Source organism: Psittacula echo (assembly GCF_963264785.1).
Source record: "Psittacula echo genome assembly, chromosome: 3".
NCBI classification, from domain to species: Eukaryota; Metazoa; Chordata; class Aves; order Psittaciformes; family Psittacidae; genus Psittacula; species Psittacula echo.
Genome location: NC_137736.1, coordinates 57,355,551 through 57,380,476, shown reverse-complemented (window position 1 = coordinate 57,380,476; position 24,926 = coordinate 57,355,551). Strand labels below are relative to the sequence as shown.

At 41.1% G+C, this 24,926-nt stretch overlaps 2 protein-coding genes across 8 annotated transcripts in view; one reads left to right on the top strand and one right to left on the bottom strand.

The window, feature by feature from the left end:
- CYFIP1 (cytoplasmic FMR1 interacting protein 1) overlaps positions 1-24,926 on the bottom strand; it is an 88,167-nt gene that overhangs the window by 7,128 nt on the left and 56,113 nt on the right. For all 7 annotated transcript variants that reach the window (XR_013956376.1, XM_080612490.1, XM_080612492.1 and 4 more), the window contains 4 exons: positions 24,226-24,313; positions 11,804-11,947; positions 10,214-10,304; positions 2,448-2,578 (listed from right to left, as the gene is read on the bottom strand). Coding sequence is in view for 6 of the 7 variants with exons in the window: in XM_080612490.1 (XP_080468616.1) it covers positions 2,448-2,578; positions 10,214-10,304; positions 11,804-11,947; positions 24,226-24,313 (454 nt within the window). In the remaining variant the exon portion in view is untranslated. The remainder of the gene's footprint in view (positions 1-2,447; positions 2,579-10,213; positions 10,305-11,803; positions 11,948-24,225; positions 24,314-24,926) is intronic.
- LOC308218795 (fibronectin type III domain-containing protein 9-like) lies at positions 17,774-18,445 on the top strand (the record flags this gene model as incomplete). Its single annotated transcript, XM_080613190.1, has 1 exon — positions 17,774-18,445. The coding sequence occupies one exon, from the start codon at positions 17,774-17,776 to the stop codon at positions 18,443-18,445; it is 672 nt and encodes a 223-aa protein (XP_080469316.1).

Genomic DNA, 24,926 nt, shown 5'->3' with positions numbered 1-24,926 from the left:
GATGTCTCTCCAATTTAGAGACAAGGATGTCATGTGGGACAGTGTTGAACGCTTTGCACAAGTCCAAGTAGATGACGTCAACGGCTCTGCCCCGTCCATCAGTTCTGTAGCCCCATCATAGAAGGCCACCAAATTGGTCAGGCAGGATTTCCCCTTAGTGAAGCCATGCTGGCTGTCACCAACCACCTCCTTGTTTTTCATGTGCCTTAGCATGCCTTCCAGGAGAATCTGCTCCAAGATTTTGCCAGGCACAGAGGTGAGACTGACTGGTCTGTAATTCCCTGGGTCATCCACTTTCCCCTTCTTGAAAACAGGGGTTATATTTCCCTTTTTCCAGTCATGGGGAACTTCACCTGACTGTCATGATTTTTCAAATATGATGGACAGTGGCTTAGCAACTTCATTCGCCAGCTCCTTCAGGACCTGTGGATGGATTTCATCAGGTCCCATGGACTTGTGCACATTCAGGTTCTTAAGATGGTCTCAGACCAGATCCTCTCCTACCGTAGGCCTAGGGTCTTCATTCTCACAGTCTCTGTGTCTGCCTTCCAAGCTTCGGTGGTGCAGTCAGAGCCTTTGCCAGTTAAGACTGAGGCAAAGAAGTAATTAAGAACCTGAGCCTTCTCCAAATCCTGGGTAGCCAGTTCTCCTGATAGCTTCCGGAGAGGGCCCACATTATCCCTAATCTGTCTTTTCCTTGCTACATACCTATGGAAGCCCTTCCTATTATCTTTCACATCCCTTGCCCGATTTAATTCTAACTGGGCCTTAGTCCTAACTTGGTTCGTAGCTTCCTGGACAACATCCCTGTATTCTTTCCAGGCCACCTGTCCTTGATTCCACCTTTTATAAGCTGCTTTTTCCACCCCTCTAAGTTTCCTCAGCAGCTCCTTATCCATCCAAGGAGGTCTCCTGGCCCTCCTGCTGCACTTTGTTCTAGTTGGGACACAACACTCTTGAGCTTGGAGCAGGTGATCCCTGAATATCAGCCAATGGTCCTGGGCCCCCCTGCCCTCTAGGGCTGTATCCCACAGAACCCTACTAAGCAGGTTCCTGAAGAGGCCAAAGTCTGCTCTCTTGAAGTCCAGGGCAGTGAGCTTGCTGCACGCTCTTCTCACTGCCCTGAGGATCTCGAATTCGACCATCTCATGATCGCTGCAACCAAGGCTGCCCTGGAGCATCACATTTCCAACCATCCCTTCCCTGTTGGTGAGCACGAGGTCAAGCATGGCACCTCTCCTTGTCGGCTCCTCTATTACTTGCAGAAGGAAGTTGTCTTCCACACAGTTGAGGAACCTCCTGGATTGCTTGTGCCGGACCGTACCATCCCTCCAACAGATACCAGGGTGGTTGAAGTCTCCCATGAGCACAAGCACCTGCAAGCGTGAGGCTGCTCCTGTCTATAGAGCGCTTCATCCACAGAGTCTTCCTGATCAGGCAGTCTATAACATATCCCAACAGTAATGCCTCCCATCACTGTTCTCCCTTTGACCCTGACTCACAAACTCTCTGTTGATTGATCACCTTGTTGGCTTTTTTTGTTACTAGGTCCCAGCTACCTGGATTAACACCCTCCTCCTTTTCTGTATGCGCTCTGGTGGACGCTTGAGGCCCCTGCACAGTCTGGGCCTGGAGCAAGCAGCCCAGCTCCCTCTCAGCTCCCCTGACACCTTTCAGCTGCTGACAGTGCCCCGCAGCTCAGCCCCTGCTGCAGCAGGAACCCCACCAGGGCGCACCGAGCGCAGCCCTGCCCATTGCTCACCCTCGCCTCACGAGACCCGTGCAGGCACTCTCTGCACCCCGAGCTCTGCGCTGCAGCCTCCTCTCCCATCGGCTCTGCCTGGTGCCGACGCTGCCACCGCCGGGACACCCAGAGCAGAGCTCCCAGACCGGGCCCTGGGCCTGAGGCGAGCGCTCCCCACCCTCCCCGCCTCCCGCTCTCGCTGCCGGCGCCAACGGCCGCGCCGCTCGCAGCTCCCGCGCTCCCTGGGCCGGGTTTTCCCCGCTCAGGGCGGGGCCGTCCCTCCTGGCTCCGTCCCCTGTGAGTCCCCGCTCGCCTCGGCGGAGCTACCGGCTCCTGGGCCGGGCCTGGCAGGGGCTCGAGGCTCCCTCGGCGGCTCTCGCCGCTTCGTGACGAGGGGTTTCCCTGCCCTCCGGGGTTGAAGGCTCCTCTCTGGAGATACCCACCTCGGGAACTGACCCTCAGGTACCATACAAGAGGCAATGTCTCTCACCCAGCAAAGTCAGGCACTCCTGCTGTCTGGCAGACATGAAAGCCTCTGCGTTTCTCACTGAGAGATCAGAGCAGGGAACTCTTTCTACCCATCTGCCCGTCAGCAATACAAACTTGCAGATTTCAATCTTGTTATTTATGACGTTAGTAACAAAAATCTGAGAGTAAATTTTGAGAGACAGACAGGTTTTAAATCAGCACAGCAGGCACCTACCAGACTCTGTTCAATGAGGAGACAAAACAGGACAGCATTTCCCACTTCCCGCAAATTCTGGAAGCAGACAGTCTTCAGTTCTGCATATTCAACGATGTCCTTCAACTGATGGTGAAAAAACTCCAAAATACCTGAAATCACAAGAGAAGCAAAAGAATTCCATCTCGGGAGCCAAAATGAAATCTATTGACGATCACAATAGATCCCTGTTACCAAGGGAAGGCAGACCAAAGATTGCGGCCATGCAGCTCAGAGTTGTACTGTACCAATCAGGACTAATTTTTTTTTGTACCTCCAAAGCATTCCAATTTTCTAACCAATTTGCCTATTCAAAGGTTGCACTGAACATGCATACGTATACAGTGTATCAGAGCCCAACTAACGGAGGGTGGGGGTTTAGAGTTCTCTCTCCATGCATCGGCACATGAGATTTCTTTACCTCCAGGCGTGCAGCCTAGAGGAAACTGAAAGGAGCAGTATTTAAATGCATTAAAAATCAGAGGTCATGAAGTGTTAAAGCCAGCAGTGTGCTTACTAAGGGAATAAATCATGCAAAATGGAGTGCCTGGCTTCTCACTCCTGGAAAAGGAAGCCACTATGAGACGTATATTGCAGGAGCAGGAAGAGAGACTAGAGCTCTTGTCTGCTATGAGTCCTGTGCCAGCCTCTGTCCCCCAACATGCTGCACCACCCAACATGTTAAAGTCACAGCTGTTATGTACAAGGATGACAGAGCCAGCAAGGAACAGAGCACTGAAGATACAGGGAACCGGGGTGGTGTCAGGCTATGACCCGACAGTGCCACAAATGGCCAGAGGTGATCTGCAGCCTCACAAAACTGTTAAATACAGATATCACAATTCAAGCTCTGCTGGCAAGGGTATCTAGATCCTGCTGACAAGCACAGCCGGAACACTGTTCCTGTCAAAGTTTTACCAAAAGCTGTTAAAAAACTGCTAAAATTATGATTTTCAAAACCACATAATTTACATAAACATGTCTTTTTCAAACTTCTCCCAAACAACAGTGGCATGTAACACGTTGGTGGATTTCCAGCTCCTTTACCCAGCCCCAGAAAGACTGTGCAGTCCCTTGGTAAGAGACAAGCTCAGGAAACCCCAGGCTTGGCAGCTGCTATGGAGACCTGATCTGGTTAGCACTGCAGAGGTTAAAGCAATGTGCAGGACAGATGAGGAAGAGCAGAGAACTACAGTACATCAGACAGCTGTCTGGCTTCCTACAAGTTATTTTTTATCAGCATTTTTCCATCTGGCTGCACAAGCCTGGCCCTTTTAAAAAGCCACCCAAAGCCTTGACTGATGTCAGAAGAAAATACATCATACAAAGCTTTTGAATTGCGTGCTACATACGGCAGCTCATTTCCACTACACTGAATTAAGTCTGATAGTTAAATCTCCATCCAACCACAACTAAAGCAATTAGAGGAGACAACAAAAGAGAGCACAGAGGCCCCCCCCCACCTTCCCATTTGTTCCTTGGACACAACTGATGAATACTTCCCATGCAGGAGATTAGACTTCAGTATTTAGCCAGCAAGGCAACGGCTGAGAGGGGAGTGCACAAACATAAAATACAGCATGGAGCATATAAATTCCAAGGAAATCCCTCAGATTCAGCAGAGGAACTTGAAAAATTACAGGAAAGGAGGGAACTGCATAGCTAACCCACACATTTCTACAGAAAGCTTCACATCATTAAAATTAGTAACATGAAACATCAGTAAAGTGCATGGTGAGGGAGTGCACGGCTGGCTCTGTTACATCTCAATGAACTCCTGGTCAATAGAAAATTTACAGTCAATGAGTGTTCCCACATGCATTCAGTGGAGAGAAATTTCAGACCTAACTTTAGTAGTTTAGCAACTCAATAAGAAAACAGAACTGACAAACCGATGAAGAAAGGTCAGGTGTAGTGAGTGCTTGCTGAGCTTGATTTATTCAAAGGAAACACATTTAAATCTAGCTAAAATGCAAACAAGTCATGCCAGCACATCACCAACTCCCTACATAATGCAAAAGCTCTGGAAAACACTGTTGGCACCCATCCAATGCTATATTACAAAGGCCAATTGCAATTGCAAGGTATTTGAGCAGGAGTGAGCACTAGTGCTTGTCATTTGAACACACCTGCCCACTGTGGCAATGGGATGCTGCAGTGCTAAATAACAGGATTCCTATTTTAAGGATGAGGTTGAGAAGGCAGATTGATATAGCAGAAATTTTTTCACAAAAAGAAAAATTGATGCTAGGAAAAAAAGTGAAGTGAGGGAATTGAAGCAAGCTTTACCACAAGCCTACATGTGTTTTACTTACACGCCCTACTGTTTCCTTTGTGTTTTTCTCTGTTGATGAAAGGGCTTCCAAGCCTAGCAGGAAAGGTCTTCTAAGGATCAACTGCTAAAAGTCAAGTCAAACACTTTCCTCATACCAAGACCTTCTGGAAACAGAAGTCCATTGTGTTATCCTGGACTTAGGTCTGTGCCATAGAGGATATCAAACTAGAGTATCTATCAATGCTTCTGTTCTTAAGTATCCATGGTGTGTACACAAAGATTGATGATGAACCAACAGAAGGGCCGGAACACTCCCCATACGACAGTGAGGAACTGTAGACTTCTCCACATAGTCACGTGAAGAGAAAGCACACTCTGAGCAAGTAGGATATTGGCAGTAAGGACAGACATGGAGATCTTTTTCCCTTTAGCTTTTATGGTGAGAGGGGAGCAACTTGGTGAGAAATAGAAGCTGAGCAGAGCAGCAAGAACGATTTTGCTACTGCAACATGGAAACAACTATCAGTCATGACAGGGATGGAAAACGGGGGGGGGGGGGTCAAACTCCCTTCAAACTTGTGCATTTTATGGGGAATTTGAGAAAACAGATTGATGTCTGGAAAGATGACAAGAAAATTTTATCCATATTACAAGGGCAGTGAAATCCTGAGAATAACTCATGCCATCTACAGCAAATATAAAGGAGCAGGATGGCACAGAGAGAAACCAGGAGCAACACAGAGGACTGTGTCCAACAATATGAAACTCACACTGAAGGTGCAACTGAAGCCAAAGCAAGACAAAAAGTCCACCCCAAAGCAGCAGGATAACCAAAGTCTAAGAGCCGTGAGGTTCATACCATAAAACTTACGTATTGTCTTTTACAGCCACTCCAGGTGACCGAATTCCTTTCAAACTCCTTAACAAAGATTCTTATTTCTTCACCAAAAGCCCCAGCCTCCATATACAAATATATAAATACACACACCCACACATGTGCATCCATCAACAAATTTGTCACTATTTTGAAAATCTGACACCCAGTATTTAGCATGCAGTTGTTCCACTTGCCCTTAGATGAAGGGCTTGATTTACTGGCAAAACAGATGGAAGTTTACAGAGCAACACAGGCTATTTCTGATGAACAGAAATGACACCAAAAGCATGATCTGCTCCCCAATGGAGTCCTGTGGCAGAAATACATCATCATGTTTTCATTAATGTATGAATAATGTCATTCCTGATTGCACCTCCAAAATAACAACAATTTTTATGAAAGACTACCCATGGATACTGAAGCCCTGGAAAAAGAACAAGCATCTTAGGAAGGTTAATTTCACTGGATGCAAACTTCCTCCTTCCCCTAAGTTTATTTGTGGGTACAATTCATAAGTTAATAAATTAGTTCTATATACATAGCATTTTGCAATGCAAATGAATCGAGGTTTTTTTACTCCTCTGCAAGAAAGCAATTTTAATTAAACTCTTCTATTCCTGCAGATAGGATGACATTAGATGTCATAATAATCGATCTTGTAATACCGGTTTCTGATTTACACACATCTCAACAGAAGCAAAGGCTGCTGATACAAGATAGATCCAGTAAAGCATAGATTAGTAAAGGATTAGGTTCCATCTTTGCTTCCAAAATCCTATCTCAACAACACTCAAACAGCAGTGCCAAGTTTCAGCTGTGCAGTCTGTACACTAATGAATCCAGGAAGTCAGACCAAATTAACATATGCAATGCAAAGCTGCCTGGATTTCTTCACTTCGGTCACCTTTCATTTTTCTATAACAGAACCTCAGGTCACACCTACAACTCCAATCAAGCACGTTCCAGAGCTTGTAGCAATTCTGGTACCTAAAAGATCAGGACAAAAAAATAGCTATTTATTCTAGAACTGAATTGCTGACTAATAGCAAACAGAATCTTGACTAGAATTCTTGGTCTTTTAACCCTAATAATTTTGGGTTATTTTGTGCAGAGTACCGACTTGACTACTGTCAAGTAAAATCTGCTTATCTGCAATACCAAAACTGGGTGCTATAATGATCTTTAGTTTATGTTCACTTTCATACAGACCTTCAGATGCTAGCTACAAATACTTCTTTGGCTCTCCAATGGACAGGTTCCAGAAAATTCCCTTTGCATTCTTCCCTACGAGGACTCAAGCCATCGTGCCCCGACCAAGAAATTAACTTATTCTCCTACTCGTCCAAATTTGATCAAAACCCTGGGATAACAGGAAGCATTACTAGCCTTTCCTTTAAAACTATGATGATTCCGCTGCAGCTTCCAGCTACTACCACCCTCCAAGATGCTTCCCAGCCCAGGCTAGCTCCAGTTCCTATTAGGCTCTGCTCTGAAATATTGCAGAAAAAGGAGGGCGGAAGACTGTTTTTTGCCAGGTTACCATGCTGAAGCAGCTCAAATGTTGAACAGCAACACAATCAGCCCACAGAGAGATAGGAACACAGTAGCCGACAGCACGGGGCACTGGAAGGCTTCCACAAACTGCTGTGAGAAGACATGGGATTTGAAGAGATCATGGCCTGGTGCAATAAGTGTTTTGCCCTGCACCAGCTTTTTGTGTTTGTTTTATTGTTTTGTTTTGTTTTTAATTTTTTTTTTTTTTTTTTAAGGAAGAATCATGGGAATGCTATACTTAGGAAAAATACACGATAAGGCTACTTTCTCACCAAGTTTGTATCTTATTAATAAGCTCATTGATTTTTGTCCAAAACTTTCTTTTGGAGGCTTGATATAGCAGTGACAAAAGTCTAAGCTTCATCTCACAACAGAGCTGACAAACTACTTTTCTCATTGTGTCCAACACTTCAGAGTGGCAAGACATGAAATACTCCTTTATCCAAAGCAGGAGTGCCTTATTCAAATACTTGAAGTAGCAGAAGAAAATGTTACCTACAAGATGAAATTTCAAGTTTAAGCTCTTAGAGGCCAATATTCCTTTAAAAGGCCCCTTTAAGAATCCTATGCTTAATGTATTTTTAGACAAATATTTTTATGACTACCAGATGAGCAAGTTCCCCACTGCTTTAGACTGTTCCTATGGAAACAAACCCATTGGCAAGCAGGAGTCCTGAACGACTCTGATGCCACTGTCTGTACCCTGCTCCTTTTAGCTGGAATAAATCACCGTTTAAAAATCCACAAGTCTAGAGCACTGATTGTGTAGGGCTTAAGGAACTGCAATCAAGAGAGTCCAAACAAAGCTCTCCACATGAAAAGTCTGAAGTGTACGAAGTAGCTAGAGGCTTACTTAGTGAGCATACTTTAATTGCTTTGCATGTGGAGAATGGACTTAGGAAACTAATTCTGAATTGATAAATACATGTTACGTCAAGACAGATGAGAATCTACACATTCAGTCTGTAGATTGGAATCACAGTTTTGGTCTGTATGTGTAGGTAGTGCCAGTCCAGGAAGTGTGATTAAATGATTTGTTATGAAAGAATAGAAACACAGCACTCAGACTTGCTACTACAACTACTAACTTCTGCAGGAAGCTTTAGGAGGCAGAGGAGGGAACAGACAACAGTTGACGTGTATTAGCTTGCATTTTCTGTGGTGAACCAAGTAAACAAGGTGTAGCAAAGACTGCTAAAGAGGAGAATTTAATGTGGAAAGAAGAGGGCAGTGATTTAAATCAAGCATGTCTTGAGCCTGCCCTTCCACAATCTGGCAGTTCCTCTCAAGATGCCAGATGAGGGCTAAAATCTACAGCATATCCCTATCGCAGAAGACATTTTCCATTGCCAGTCAGAGCTGCTCCAAAGACAGACAGCTCCATGATGAGGAGGCGTCAGAGAGCACAACACGATTCTTCAGTGATGTGAGACGGATGGACATGCCCTGAGCTTCCACATGCCCCTTCTGTCTAGTGTCTTGGAAAGGAAAGGGAGAGGTGGCACGGCAGTGCGATAAAGGCTATCTCTGCTATTTCTGGGAAGTATCCACTGTTAGAAATAGTTAAGAACAGGAAAAATACACATCAGGACAAAACCTGTCAGGAACAGGGGAGGTGAAGGAGCACAGAAGCAGGTGGAGTTTTGAGATATAGTCTGATTCTAGTTACTATGACTTTCCATCATAAAGCCAAGAGTTACTCTGTTCTCTCGGTACAGTAGACCTCTAAACACACAGGATTTCTTTTGTGAGAGTAAATATGAGGTCAAAGCAGTTTGTGATCTCTGCAAAATAGAGAAGTGGTAAAGAATTTCAACATGTTTTAATTGATTCTGTGAAGGTCACCATTGCACAAGTTTTGCCTTTCCTATAGGATTGATTGCCTTGTAACCTCAAGAGAAAGTTTCAGCTTAAGTCCCTGGGCATCTCCTGCCAAATATTTTTTCCTTAAAGGTGAGGATTTCTGGCAAGAGACTATGAGCCTCCTAATGTCACCTGTAGCATCAAGACCCTGGTGATGCATACTCTATATTTGAGAACACCTACTGCTTTTGTGGTCAGACCTTAATGAGTGGCTAAAAACCTCAGTTAGAGTATTTTTGTACTGCTAAGTACAATGATTCATCCATTTCTACGCTCCAGGGAAAAAAAACAGGAAGGAAACACTTAGTAAGTCCTTGATGTCGTTTAATATTGGTAATGAGCGTCAAGCAAGCTGTGGGAAGAGAAAAAAAAAAAAACAAACCAACCTCATTCCAGTTGGAGTGGCATTTAATAAACCTAAGCAACTCTGGAAAAATAAAGATATACTCAGGACGTGGGTGGCACATGGAGGGATTAATTTGTGTTAATTAGAAGTTGTGGAGGAGGAATATTTTGAAGGGGGGAAGCAGTTTCAGAATTTCAGTGAACAATGTGATAAATACTAATTAGCCAATTATTTCTGCGTAGTGGCAAGCAGCTGTCAAAGTGATTTCTTCTTCTGCAACTGTCACACCTCCTGTTAAGTGGCTAAGATGCACCCCACACAAGCCTCAGACATGACTATTCTGGCAGGACCAGTTTGCCTCTCAGCAGTATCACTCCTTTTATCTTACATTTGATAAGGGCAAAAGAAGAGCGAACAGTAGCTTTTCCAGAGAAGCAGGGTTATCTAAATAAGACATTTAAACAGACAAGTGTGAGAAGCTAACTTGCAGAGGGAAAAGCCTAGCATGCTTATGAGAAAGACCAGAAGTAGAAATGATTGTGAACCTCCCAGCTCAAGATCAATTACGTTGTGAGGCTATTGATATACAGACTGTCCTCCTCTTGCTCCAAGCAGAGAAGTCTTAAAACTTAATGAAGTACTTTCAAAAAGCATTCACTGATTCTTATATAGAAAAAAACCCCAAACCAAACAACAACAATAAAAAAACCCACCAAACCCAGACTGAGTTCTGGTTATCAGGAGAGAGAAAGACGGAGGTACACATGATCCAGAAGACAGTGATTAGTATCATCTTATTAAGGCTGCTATGGTAACACCAAACATGAACTAACCTGGAGAACCATACTCATGTCTTGGTAACCTACAGATCTTAGGCATCACTTCCATTAGGGTCTTGACATACTGAAGAATCGTTCCTTGTAACTAAGAGAAAACAGATGTGTGTAAACATGTCACTGTTATTGAACTAAGACACTTTGCAACAATTTGCATTCAAACTATGCATGAATTGAACAAGCTCTAAAAATGTTGCATTTAATTCTGTCAGTCATTAATTTTTTTTTCAAATGAATACAGTTGCACTTCCCTTCACATGGCATTAGCCACCTTTTGCTACAGGAAGAGTGGCACAAGAGCTAAGGTTAAGAAGGTAAAAAACCAAGAAATCATGTTTTCTCTTGGAGATTGTGGCTATTATCTAAACAACTTTTAGAATTTGGGTTAAAAAGTTGCATTTGAACCCTTTTGACAGCAATAAGAGAAAACCCCTTACCATTAAGTGTGTCTGTAACAGCTCAAACTGGCTATTCCAGACATATCAGTTAAGACACAGTCCCAGCCTACAGTCAGACTGCTGTCCTCCCACTAGACACCTATTTCACATCTGTCTCTACATCTGAGCATCTGCAACAGGCATCAGCAGGATACCTACTCCCAGGCCTTTTAACCTCCTTTATAAATGCCAAGCATTCACTGCTTCCTTTAATGGATTGAGAAAATTTACCACCTAAATAAATAACACACTCCCCCCCGCCCCAACAAACCATTAAAAATATCCGGTTTTCCTATTTCTCTGAAGATTAAACCACAGCACCCCTTCAAGCAGGCTCCAGCCCTTCTAGAACATCAAAAACGTTGTGGGAATTACTGTAAATAAACTGCTAAATGTGTCAAATGTTTGAAGTAAGATTATGAATACCACAGCTATCTCCTGGTACAGCTGGATTATTTTGGCAGCATGCTTCTTAAAGACAACAGGGACAGGGAGGAAAAAACAATTTATTTGTCTTAAACTTTACTGCAATGCATTATGACTAAATACACAGATACTAATAATATAGTGAACCAGCAGGCCCTCAACCTTCTGGTTACAGAAAGGGCCCTTCCAGTGTAAGATACCCAGGCTGTATGGATAACTTCTCCAACATCTGGTCTCAGCACTCTTCTAAATAGTTTTGATGCTATCCATTGCTAGATTCAGTACAGAGATTAAACCTTCCATGTTATTAAGGTGTCATCTGTCAACAATGTTATTAATGAAAGCCCTGAAGTTAGGCAAGGTAGAAAGCACACTCCAGCTGTTCTCAAAAAATATTGCAAAACTGAATTTACCATACAATCTTCTAAGTTGAAATCAACTAATTTGAAACACTCATACTTTTCCAGAGTTTACCCAGGACTTAACAGCACAGATCTCCAAAAATTAAATCCACCTTCAATAAAGAATCCAAGGTTTTTGAAACACTGCTCAGGATACTGAGGCACATCTTCTATTGCTCTCAAGACACAGCTTATGTTGAACTTCAATGGAAGTAACATTTTAATTACTCTTACCAAAGATCTTACTTTAACTTTGTTTTTCTTGAGACATTTCCTGTCAGAAACCATTTAGAATAGCAGAAAATGAAAGACAATTAGCATACCAGGCTCTTGACAACTTTCAGCAACTCTTCCATCACCACAGCAATACCCTGATAACCAAGAAGTCTACAGATGACTTTAAAGTGAGGGGGACCAACAAAATTCCTGTAGTTGCTGTAGATGCTGGAATATGCCAGATTCAATGCCTGAAACAAGAGAACAGATATGATTAATGGCAATTTTGGCTAACTGCATCTCTATAATAATCTCATTTAACGAGCATTTTTAAAGCATATTAAAGATAAAATAATAACTTTGTATCTCTCTCCAGGAAGTTAAAACACAAAGCTTCCCTTTAGTAAGGCAGGAACGCTAACCAAAATCCCTGTATTAGCAAGAAAAACTTGTAAACACTTTTTTTTTTTCACTAGGCATCTTCCACTTACAATTTATGAAGCCATGAACGTTTCCTTTTTCGTATTTTTCTGTTTACACAGGTATAAAAAGATGAGTAGTCAATGCCAATGTTGAGATCCCTGAATTTAAAGCACAGCTTCTATACCTGCTATTCCTGTATCATCCATTTAATGTACAAAACATCTTGAAAGAAGTTACTTCAATTTTCAGTTTATAACAGGTGGTGTGAGTCTTTAAGGACTCAACTACAAAAAAAAGGGCCTTCTGCAGTTACTGTTCTGTGCAGCTAATTAATAAGGATCTCTCTTTTTCAAATCCCTTAATTGTACAGAAGATCAAAGCAAATCTAAGTCTGGGATGTAATCTCACGGAAATTCTTCCAGAGCTGTATATATAGGACCAGGTGCTTTGCTATATTAATGACTATTTCTTCAAAGTAAATCCAACCGTACAGACTGATGCTGTGTGGGGATTTAGGAACTTGCTTGCTGAAGACGCAGATCAAAGAGGAGTTAACTGACTTAACATCCTCCATTTCTGTAAGTGGGCTGTTCTTCTAATATCCTGAAATTTAATTTTAAACAGGAATCTTGTCAACCTTTCTTGCAGAAGGCCCTGTTGTGTTTTCTGCAGTTTACATTCTCTCTAATACACGCATGAAAGACAGCATACTGCTAGACTTGCAACTCCACACACATCAGCAGAAAAACTTCTTTCACCAGTATCCAGGAAGAACATTGGCCCTCCCTTCAGTGCCGGTCCTGCCTCAATTATCTGTGCAATTCAATACCAGATACTGTAATACATGGCATTGCACAAAGAAACTACTAGGAATTCAAGTCATGAAACCACCAAGCTCTTGGAGGATTTTAGTCTCATCAAAGGACTTACAAATAATTTTTAGAAGAGATCAGGATAGAAGATACACATTTTTATTTATGTTGTAAACTCCTATATAAACACCAGTTTATGTAAACACCAGTTTCCAACATCTTTTGAATGGTGGTCTTAAAATTTTAAAACTGGGTTCTAGACTGATATATAGCAAATGCAAATTTGGCATTCTTGGCCATCTTTTGTGAATGCCTGAGATGTACTTCACAAACCCTCATGTGTCAGAAATTGTTGCACTACGAAAGAAACAGATGAAAGCACAGACTCAGAAGAGATCACTTAGGTCACCAGAAGAGAGAACAATAGATCCAAAACCAACTTTCTGAATCAAGGAACTCCTGACCTCAGTTAGAAACTTCGCATGAGTTATTAAAACACTCACACATAGAAAATTATGTAAATTTTATCAAGCTTCAACAACCACATGAAGTTATAACAAGCAATTTATTTCCACAATGTGCAAATTCAGGAAGTTGCCAGTACCAAAATTTACTTCTGAGAGATTTAGTTAATCCTTACATGTACCTGAACTTCTGTCTCTATCTGTGTGACAAACCAATAGAGGAAGACAGCCTAACCTACAGAAGGTGGGTTTTGGGGGTTTTTTTAGCTTATCTTGAGGGCCCTAGTGAACAAGAAGCTGACCACAAGCCAGCAGTATATCCCCACAGCAAAGGTGGCCAACAGCCAGTGGGGCTGCATGAGTTAGAGCACTGCCAATAGGAGATGATCCACCCCTCGACTCAGCACGGGTTAGATATACCTGGAGTGCTGGGTTCAGTGGTGGGCTCTTCAGTACAGGAGGGACATGGAGAGATGTATGGAAGAGTCCAGCTGTGGTCCTCAAAAATAATTAAGGGATTGGAGCATCTTTCCCATGAGGAAAGGCTGAGGCAGCTGGGACTGTTCATCCTGGAGAAGAGAAGGCTCAGAGGGATCACATACACAGGTAACTAGTTAGAGGACTAAAGATGATGGAGCCAACTCTGCCCTGTGATGCCCAGTGACAGGACAAGGGGGGTAATGGGCAAAAACATGAAATTCCACTTAAACAGCAGAAAAAGACTTCACTATTGTGAAGGCAGTCGAACAGAAAGGCTGTGGAAGCTCTGTCTTCAGAGATGTTTGAGACCTGACCAGACATGTCTGTGAGCAACCTGCTGCAGGTTCCCTCTGCCCTAGAGGGACCCTCAGCCATCTGCTAGTCCGGGAAGCTCTGTTCTAAGGACTGCAGGCTTGTGTTAATTTTGCGAAGGAGGGCTGTTTCCAAATATTCAACCATCTTTTTTGTGAACGCAAACTAAAATAGGCACTTAGCTAGTTATTAGACTCCTAATACAGGACACAGTCCTGCTATTAGAGTGGAGCTGGCTAAACTCCAAACATACTCTACCGGGTGGGCAGCCTAAAATTCTATCCCTCTAGTACAATGTGTGTGTTTCCATAGATCTCTGCATGCAGAAAAGGGGTCTGGGGCACTGATAGGGTACAGAACTGGTAAAACCTTAAAAAAATACATGCAGATGAATATCCCAACACACTAAGCATTTATATATATATGTGTATTATTTATTACATATATTAATATATATACGCTAATATATATACACTAAGCAACTATACAATTGTCCCCAAAAGGTGAGATTTCATCTTTTACTTTTGATGCTTCCAATCATTTAGGTCTCCACAATAAATATGTATGAACTGTCTGTTTCAGCTATAGTGCAAGGGGAATTTTACTTCAGTAGGTTAAAGCATTTTACTGCCACGAGGTTAAGGGGAGGGAACTCCTCTTCACGCAGCAGAAATTCGTCATAGAAAAGCAAGCCCTGAAAACATTATTTCAGTATTTAGAAACTCATTAATACAATAAGCCAGCCAATCTAAAACTACATCTTTTGTTAATGGAACCCTCATGGGGTAGTACCTAAAATGGACCACCTGTTAAGACTGGATTAGCAGAGCTTTATAAACTGTGACAAGGGATTTAGAAAACACCATCACACGCCATCACCACTTCCCCCCCCCCGATGCACAAAAGCAGAAAAAGCTCAGAGAAGAAGCCAATAGCAAAGGGGTGGGGGTGGAGAGAGAGGGAAGGAAAGAGGGAGTTCATTATTTTGTAAGCTATGCTTGCTCCCCCCCCTACTTAAATTTAAGGAGGAAAAAAAAAAGGAGAGTTGCTAGTTGCTGATGTCATCAAAGTGCTAACATTAATCACTCACAGCATCACTGGTACACGCACGAGAGGGATATAACAGGGATGTTCAGGCAGTACACTGTCCAAGGGGAGGCAAGGAAGAAAGTGGGGAAAAGACATTTTTTCTCCTGTACATTTTTTGAAAAGCAAGGCAACAGTGTCTTTAGACAAGATGTTCTCTTGCATGAATTTAAGAGGAAGAGACAAAGAATCCATGCCACCAGCAGCATCAGAGAAAAAAACTGAAAGCACCAAGCATTGAGAATTCAAGTCCAGGGGATCTGAAGGGAAGAATAAGCAAACTGGCAAGCAGAGATCAGGCAGGAAATAACTCACGTGAAAAGGGAGGCAGAAAACTTAGCATTTATGTCATTTTCACAGCAGCGTCACCGTATGAAAATTCTGTTCTGAAATTTCTGTCAGGAAGTGGCGGTAAGTACTGACTTTATAATCTATAAACCATCAAATGGGTTTTCCAAACATTTACATGTCAGTAATTATGTGTCTTTAATAACTGTTGTTTTGTAGCAATAGAAATGTATTATTGTTATTTAAATAAAATCCAGCCATCCTACTTAGAAAATGCCATGAGGATAAACTATTGTTTGTAGACTGTATTAGGAAGTGTTCTATAAAAAATAAATTACAATTTTAAGTAACTAGGATCTACCGGCTAAAGAGGAGACAACTGAGCAAGTAAAAGCTCTGATCTTACTAATGTGTCCCATTTTAATATCTGGAAAAACTGGGTAGATGCAAAAATGTGCCTAATAAGTTTATTTGAAAGCAAACTCAGTTCCTTTATATTGTTGCTGTATCAAAAAGGGTGCACTTACCACACAATTAGAACGGCAGCATCTACCCAGATCAGTCATATCTAAGGTTTCACATTGTATTGAAAATAAACACATCTTTTTCTTCCCACTTTCCAGTAAATATAATCCAAATGCATCAAGCAACAAGTTTCATAGTCACAGAATTATTACAATTAATAACTATTAACATCCCTCTAAAATAATATTTATATTTGCCAGCCTCCTAGCTAGAATAAAATACAATAAAAATATTAGAGAATATTTTCAGAATATATTAAGAGCAAATCTGACAAGGTGTCTTCATCAGGAGAATTTTCAATAGTCAATTGTTATTTAGCCAGGAGATTTAACATTTTAAACCTAATCACAAAAAAATAATAATTTCATTTTTATGATGAAGTCATAAACAATGGAATACAGTGCTAATGACATGAGCATTTATCTTCATTAAAAAAGTAAGAAACTTTCATGGTGGAAAATACTCACATCAGTGTCACTAGAAACTGGCTATTAAACTAACAGAATCAGACTAAATTGCTGAGGGAGGCTGTTCTTCAAAAGTTACCCTCAACAACAGTAAAAGCAAAAATCCCATGCCAAACAAATGAAAACACCCACTGGCTGTTATGAGATATTCCTTCATAGACGTGTTTGGAAAATTGCAGTAGATGTTTTCTTTTCTGTATTTACAGTGGTAACAAACTGAGAATCTCAAAATACTGGCAGTTTTTCTGATTTTATCATGAGGAGTGTAGTTCAGGGCAGACAGACTATGGAATTACATACAATCACTTGAACAGAAATGAGTCTCAGTCATTCTTTTAAAAACCCACTATTCATCCAAAAGGTATGCTATAGTGAAAGCTGTTTTTCATCAACTAAGCTTAGCTTTCTTCAAAGAGGATGACTAGCATCAAGACTAAATGTTGTAATACTGATGCTATCATATCACAGCCACTGCTCTGTCAGTGGGTACAGATGTGCTAACTCACAAGCAAAAACCAGAGAATATCAGTGAATAAGAAACTAATGCAAACAATACTGGAGACAAAATGTGGTGATGTTTCCACATGTTGTTTTGTTTTCCAGTCGATTGAGACTGGCAAAAATGAAGACTTGTGGATGGTAAAGGAATTTATCCCTCAATATCCATTCCTGCCACCCCTCTCTTGCCACTTAACATTAGAAAATTCACTGCTCACAAAAGCAAGCTTTGAGAGTATGTGTAACACCAAGTTAGTAAAATAAAATGCAAGATACTCAGACTAGAGAGAAAAACAACTGCTGCATTTATTTTTGAGTCATCTGAAAAAAAAACCAAACAAACCCAACTGAAAAGAAGTGGTTCCCCAATTGCAAATTCTGCCAAACACATTGTGTCATGGAGACAAGATACAACCAGTCACCTGTAGAAGCATCAGCTCTGGGTGAATTTCTATAAGCATGTTTATCCTTTCACTTGGGAAAGAAATGCAAAGTTTTAAATACTCCAAACTTTACGAACTTCCAGCTGTCACTTTTACATAGCCGTACCAAGAGCTATTTCCTCATAAACTCCTTTCCTCAATTACAGAGCACTACAATTACAATCCACACAACATCCCCAGTGCCGCAGCTTCTACATTACCGCCCTGTAAAACGAACATCTTCCCTTCCCACAGCGAGATCGGCATCGGGAGAGAATAAAACACCTGAGAAACATCCTGATGGGAATAACCGTCCAAAACATCACAGGAAACACAGCAATGGTAATTTGGCCAAAAATGGCCAGCTGTGCCGACAGCTTTTACAGCATCATGTACCACCCTAACTGGAACAGCATGCTATCCAGTTACTCAAGAAAGAACTTTCAGAAGGAAGAGAGGGTGCCCACCAGTCGTTCCTCCTTTGTTGTTGAAAACCTAACTCCGCTAACAACATACATCGTGTGCGTGACCTGCCAGTCTGCAAACCCCTCCAGTGACCAGTGCAGAGTTTTTAACACACTGGAACGAGACCCAGCATCTGCTAGCAACACCAAGAAAGAGCTGGCACTGGGCATCTGGCTCACCAGCAGCATCCTGCTCCTCATCATTGCTGCAGTCCTCCTCTACGGCTGCCTGCACCTCGTGTGCCGCAGGAGACGTGAGCACTTGCAAGGGCCGAATGGGACCTCCAAGCAAGACCACCGGAAAGTGTGGACCAAAAGTGCAGCATACGCCTTGGAGGAGCTTGGCAGGCAGAGCCAACTGATGCAGGACACTGAGGAAAAGCATCCAGGTGACATCCAGCTAGCCACAATCATAGAGAATCCTTCAGTGTGCAAGGAGCCTGCCATGCCGACTTCCAAAAGCCAGGAACAAGTGCCAATGACTGGACAGTGCTCTGCTATAAATTAGAAACCTTTTGTCAGGGAGGAGATTTTTACTACATATGACATCCCAACTGCTCCAAACTCATCATGTGCATTGTCAGCATTCACAATGGGCAGCTCCAACTGCTCACTGCAGTACTCCTGGCTGTACCTCTGGTGTCACGTCTATTTCCAACAGCCTATATACAGCCAGGTACTCAGAGGCAGAGGTTCAGATGCCCAAGAAGTGAGGACTTGAGCCACACTCCGTTATTTAAAAATGAAGCATGTAGCAAGTAATTGTTCTACATTTCAAGTGTTTTTCTTTTTTTTGGCTGCTTTTCTTTAGTCTGAAACTGCAAATAAATACAAAAATTAATCAAAAGTGACCAAGAGACTTTTTTGGTTTTTACTAGCATAAACAAAACTGAGTAGAAGTCTTCAGATGGCAACCCAGACTGCGACACTACAGGTAACTGGAATGTACACTCCAAGTGCAGTGGTTTTCCAGAGTGAATTCTACTCCCACAATCCTGGCTGTTTCTCAAACTACACACTACAAACTACTACACTCAGACAATGCACTTGCTGACCATGGTGTTCTCCATAGCTCCCATGTGAATGAGGTCAGTCTCAGGACATAAGCTAAACTCACCCGGATTTCTGTCTGAAAATTCCCTTTGGCCTAAAAACATGTGCAAGATAACAACTCTGTAAGGACACTTCCAATGAAACTAAGGTAATATCCTGTTGTTGTATTTTGCACTCTTCCGCACCCACCGTGAGCTACCTTCTGCTTCACAGGCAAGTGACTCCCTGTAGAGGAAAATGGAGTTCAGAGAACCCAAGTCCTGGCCCTTCCTTCCCTCTTTCCCTTTCAGTTTTAATGACAAAAATCATTCACCAGTTGCAAATTTCTGTCCAACCACGCAGTACGTTGTGTAAGGAAGGTAGCAAGGAAGCAAAAACTTGCCAAAACACATTTTATTCTTACAACAAGAAAATCTGATGTTCATCTCACTCTGCCTTGAGATTCACGGCAAAGTGCCAAGAAAGGCCCTTTGAACACAAATCTGTTCACCCTCACAGCATGACAAGTCTTACCTGGCTTACACGTATAAGTCACTCTGTTTTAAATCTCTTAAGTGAATTTGTGTTGCATAAAACCATCATAAATCTTAAGTATTGCTGTATAGTATGGTATGTCTATAAAACAAAGGTACGCTGTGACTGCAGGCATTATAAACTGCTATTGACACGAACATATGCATAAAGTCAGCTCTTGCTGACACAGCCTGCTTGTACCAGTGAAGGCTGCAGAACTGCTGGCTGGGCAGCTGCCATCTTTTCCCACTGCACCCTGGAACCCAACAGGTTGTATGATTTTGGCAGGAGAGCCACCCGCCAACTATTTCATACCAAGCAGTGGGTCTTTTCAGCTACTGTATTTTGACAGTATTTCCCACAACTTGTGAAAGACATCAACTCTCATATTGCTAGGAAGACAAGAGCTGGCATAAGTTTGATGTATTTTCATACCTATCCTAGTAGGAAAGAAACAGAGACACAGAAACCCGTGCTGAATGGGGGTGAGTATTAGTTTTAGAAACACTTCAAAAGGCATCTTCATTGTGTTAAGTTAGCAATAACGTGTTCTCCATGGCCTATACCCTGTTTCCTCCAGCTGACACGCTTTTCTTTGTCTTACACCTCGAACTTAAATAAACTGCGCAGATCACAACAGTTTACTGCTGTTCCAAATGAAGGTGTTTTATGAAACAGACATTGAAGAACACTTCAGAGCATGAAGCCAACACTACAGGTTTACTGCCAAAGATGGGCGGCAGACAGAAAAAATACTTTAAAATGATCTTGTAATCAAATTAACAGTTAACACTTCTTTCATTAAAGAGAGAAAAGATGATTTTAGTGTTATAGGGATGGAGCCAAGAGACACATATTCTCGTCTCTGCCAACATCTTGGGTCCTTGAAATCCTGTTTACTTCTCTGCATTTCTCTTTGTTTATATGGGTTTTAAGGCAGTCTAATACATATATTTACATGCATTTATATGTTATAACACTTGTATATACCATACTGAGAACAAGGAGCCGTTCAGTCTTAAAGCAGTTCTGAGGCAATTCACTTAACAAATTTTGTTATTTTTACACAAAAATGTATATATGAAAAGACACATGTATATATCAGATTGAGAAGGCAAGGAGCTACTCTGGAAGTGCCCCAGGAATGGGATTTACTTCATCTAAATATAAGCCATTTCACCCATGGAGTTTACTTTGCATTTCTTAGGTAAACATTTATATCACCTCACGAGCAATGGACCATCTCGCACTCACTGCAAATGAGCAATGCATAAGGAGTGTCATCTGACTTCTGTACTGGTTTTCATGAATTCATGTCATCACACACTCAAAGCTACATGATTCTTTGTCTCTTGCTCAGAAAGTTTTATTACAAATTCATTCAGGTTCATTCTGGCAACTCTGTGTTTCAGTAGTTCACTGTCCAGTTTTAACAGCGATCTAGTACAGGGCAAACATTCTAAGTGATTACTAAACCCATAACAAGATGCAACATAGAGCAAACTGATGTTAATTTGCGCACCAGCAGTAGATAAAAACCATTATATTCACATTGAGAAGTATTTTCCAAAGGGGTCTTTGTTCACTAAACAAATGAGTTAGCATCCACAAAATGCAGAAGATAAACAAACATGAAAATCCTTGGAAAACGTTGTAAAAGCCAGAAAGGAAGCTCTTAAATTGTGGTCTACACAGCCTCTATAAAACCAGGTACTTTATTAACATGCAAAGTTAGTTTCAAATCCTCAGATGAGACTCTTTTTTACATTATTATTTTATGCATCCAGCCCATGTTACCAAATTTCAATCTGCTAACAATCCTACACACACTTCACCTGAGTAAAGGTATTTTAATGATCATGCCCAATGAGCTTTTATAATACTTCAACCCACTTAAAAGGCTGATGAGCTTTTGCAGGTCAGCTCCTTCTTGACAGCTCTGCTCCCAAGTCAGCCAGGAGAAGCGAGCTGTATCTGTGGGTTTCTGTTTTGCTAATTGGATGAAGATACTACTCAGAAAACTCTAGATGCAACAGAGAATGTGGACATAACTGTATATGCCAAGCATATACCATATATAGACCAGCTGCTTTGATCCTTTTAGAAATATCTGTGAATATGTGAACATTTTGAAATAAAACCTAAAATATCTTTAATTTCTCTCAAGCAAGCACATTGCCTCTACAAAGCTTCTGCACAAAAGGTATTTAGCCATTACAGTCCAATATGTGTATGTTTGAGTGTACATATGCACAAGTAACTACAGTGCTTTTTTTCTTGACCTAAATAAACATCATGTATTGTAAAAAAAAAACAAACAAACCCAACCAAACAACCCAAAACAATCACTCCCCCCACCCCCCCAAAAAAAACCAAACAAAAAAAGACACAAAACCTCCCCAACAATACCAACCAACAAAGTCCAATGAGGAAAATAAAAAGTTATATTCCTTGGATATATGATCAATACAAAGGACAAACCTGGATATCTTGAGTAGTTCAAGAAAACTCAAAAATACAATAAAATTAAAAATACATAGCTACTCCATAGCATCCAGGCAGGAGGCAGTTCAACAATATAACCGTCAAAGGACCCAAACAAGGATGTGACAAGACTCGCTATATTGTACACAGAATAATATCATACAGTTATATCACACACTAGAATGTGTAGCCTCTATCACGTAAGAATTACTATTACTTGCTATATACAACAGAAATATCCTCCTAAAATTTCATTCAGATATCCTCAATTCCAGAATACTTTAGATTCAAAAATAAAAATATACTCTTGTAAAAATTCGAAACTACAGAGAGACAGGAATATTTGCTAGTATAGGCATATCTAGTTAGGAAATTTGCTCCAGAAATGAATCTCAGAGCCCCCTCAATTGCTTCTGCTCATACAGAAAAACAATCAGATTTCTGAGTATACCTCAGAATAAAGATTACTGAACTCATTTTAATAATGTAACCTGACTGATAACTGGGTTCCCCGGTAATCCTCTTTCACTCACCCCACTGTATCATCGCTTAGACAAATTAAGTTAGATATCTCTGCTAAATTCAGTGGTTTTTTGCTCTTTACAGTACATCTGGTGAATTCCTAAAATAGTAAGGAACACTGTAACTCCAATGTAAGAAAATCCCACTTCCCTATAATTTACTGTTCCCTGTTGGAGGATAATTGTAGAAAACACTATTCACACTACCAGACAATCAGCTGTTACGTTCCACATTAAAGATGTGAATCTTTTTCCACCTTCCACCATTTTAAAAGCACGAAAGTTTTACAAATGCATCAGATACATTAGGATTGAAATTTGTAACTTCTGAGCTATCTCTTCAGCTCCCAAAAACTAGCTTGCTGGGCAAATCACAGAGATTGCACAGTATAACTAGGATATGATGTGCAAAATGTAACAGTAACATAAGGACTAATTATGCTCATGTTTATGTAGAAGCTAGATAATGAAAGTAGTTAGATGAGAAAACAACACAGTACACATATAAATTACAAAGATAATTGAGTACATAATTACAAAATGCTTTTTTTTAGTCAACAACCCTCTAATTTGATCCTTATGCTTTTATTCATCTTTCCCATACTTTCATTTTGCCACACCGATACTCAGGAAAACAATGCAAAATTAAGTGACATCTTGTTAAATAATCCCAAATGATTTGCTGAAGACACCACTGCTGGTTTTTACTGCTGTTGGAAGAAGATCGGTATTTCTGACTGGATAGTAAAAATGCAGATATATGTGCTATGCCCTTAGCTGTCATTAAGACTTGGGTAATAATTCTGAAGCATAAAAAAATAAATCCGCAGTGATCAGGGAGAATAAATCTATCCCTCCAACGCACAACACTGCACACATGAGCATATCATTGGTCCTCTGAATATGGGCTAACTTTCCTCCCTTGGGTAACTCGATGAAAGCCCACAACTGTTCTCGTGGGCCAAGTACTATCTCTCAACTTGTCACCCACATAAGCTCCTTTCCAACCTCAGCACTGGACGTTGCCTTAAGGCATAGAGTATGTGACTGCATGTCATGTACACTTCCATTGAAATCTTGCATAAACATTCCAGGCACTCCTAATCTACAAAGCAAGAAAGATGATACTAACAGAGGAGATGAGGTGGCCAGAAGGCCAAGTTCATCACAACAACTTTGAGGTCCTTGGGTTGAAGATGCCAAAGAAATGCTACTTTTCTCTTTTTCTTTTCTTTTTTTTTTTTTTTTTTAATAATTTAAGCAGTTTGATATCTGCTAGTTTAAGATGGTCAGAATCTATAATTCCTTCTAAGTCAGATAACATCTGAAGCAGTTTTCCTTATATTTTCCCTTTTTTCCTGCCATCAGACTTTCTTCACTGTAACAAGGGAGCAGCCGCACTCAAGATGGGCTCTTGCTCTCACTTCACCAGATGAATAATTAATCTTTTCTTTGAGTCTGCTTTGCCACTATAAGCAACTGTGCAATGCAAGGTGATTGAAAGAAAGACTTATTTTTAGCTGTGTCAGGTAAGACTAACCATCAGACTAACTACTTGCACTTTGGCTGAAACATATGGTGAGCTCCACAGCAAAGTCTGAAAAAAGCATGTATGTTAAATTAAAATACAAATGTATTTGAGTCCATTTTTAATAACTTTCCATAAGATACCTTTAAACATTAGCAAACTGTAAATATAAAGGGAATTAAATCCAACCTTTGATCCATAGAGATACTGTGGCTGTGCATTAGGCTGCTTATCTCTCTGAAACTCCTGAGAAAAAGGTAGCACGGTCCGAACAAACCTGTAAAAACAAAGTAAAGAATTCATTAATTATACTTAGGTTAGTAGGTGTGTGCCTAACACACCTTACCCTGTATAATACTGCTTTTATTTACATATAAAATCAAAGCCAGATCAGTAGCCTTTCAGCCCAAGCTGAAACTGGGGAAGCACATGTTCTACATTGCCCAAAACCCTAGACACAAATCATAATGCAGTTCTCCATCACTTACTGGGACCCTGTTCTTCCAGCAGTGTGCAGGGTCCCAAAATATTTCTCACTTCTACTCTAGCCCAGCCCAGCAAAAAAAGAAGCAACTAACAAGGTGGCAATAGCCTCTCTCACAGAGTAAGGTAGTTCCTTCCAAACTTTTGCTTCCAAAATTAAGTCATTGGGAATAAAGTACACCTTCAAAGAAGAACATGGAGTTTCTATTTCATGTTTTGGAGCTTTCCCCTCCTCCTCACCCCCTTTCCCCAAGAAACTACAGCCGGAGAAATACTTTAGGTTAATACCTTTTTAAAAATTCAGGAAGAAGGGTACAATCCTTGTAGCAAAATCAACACTTCAGAAGTTTGATCATACTTTAGTGTGAGCATGTACAAATACAAATCATGGTTAACTTTACCCTTCC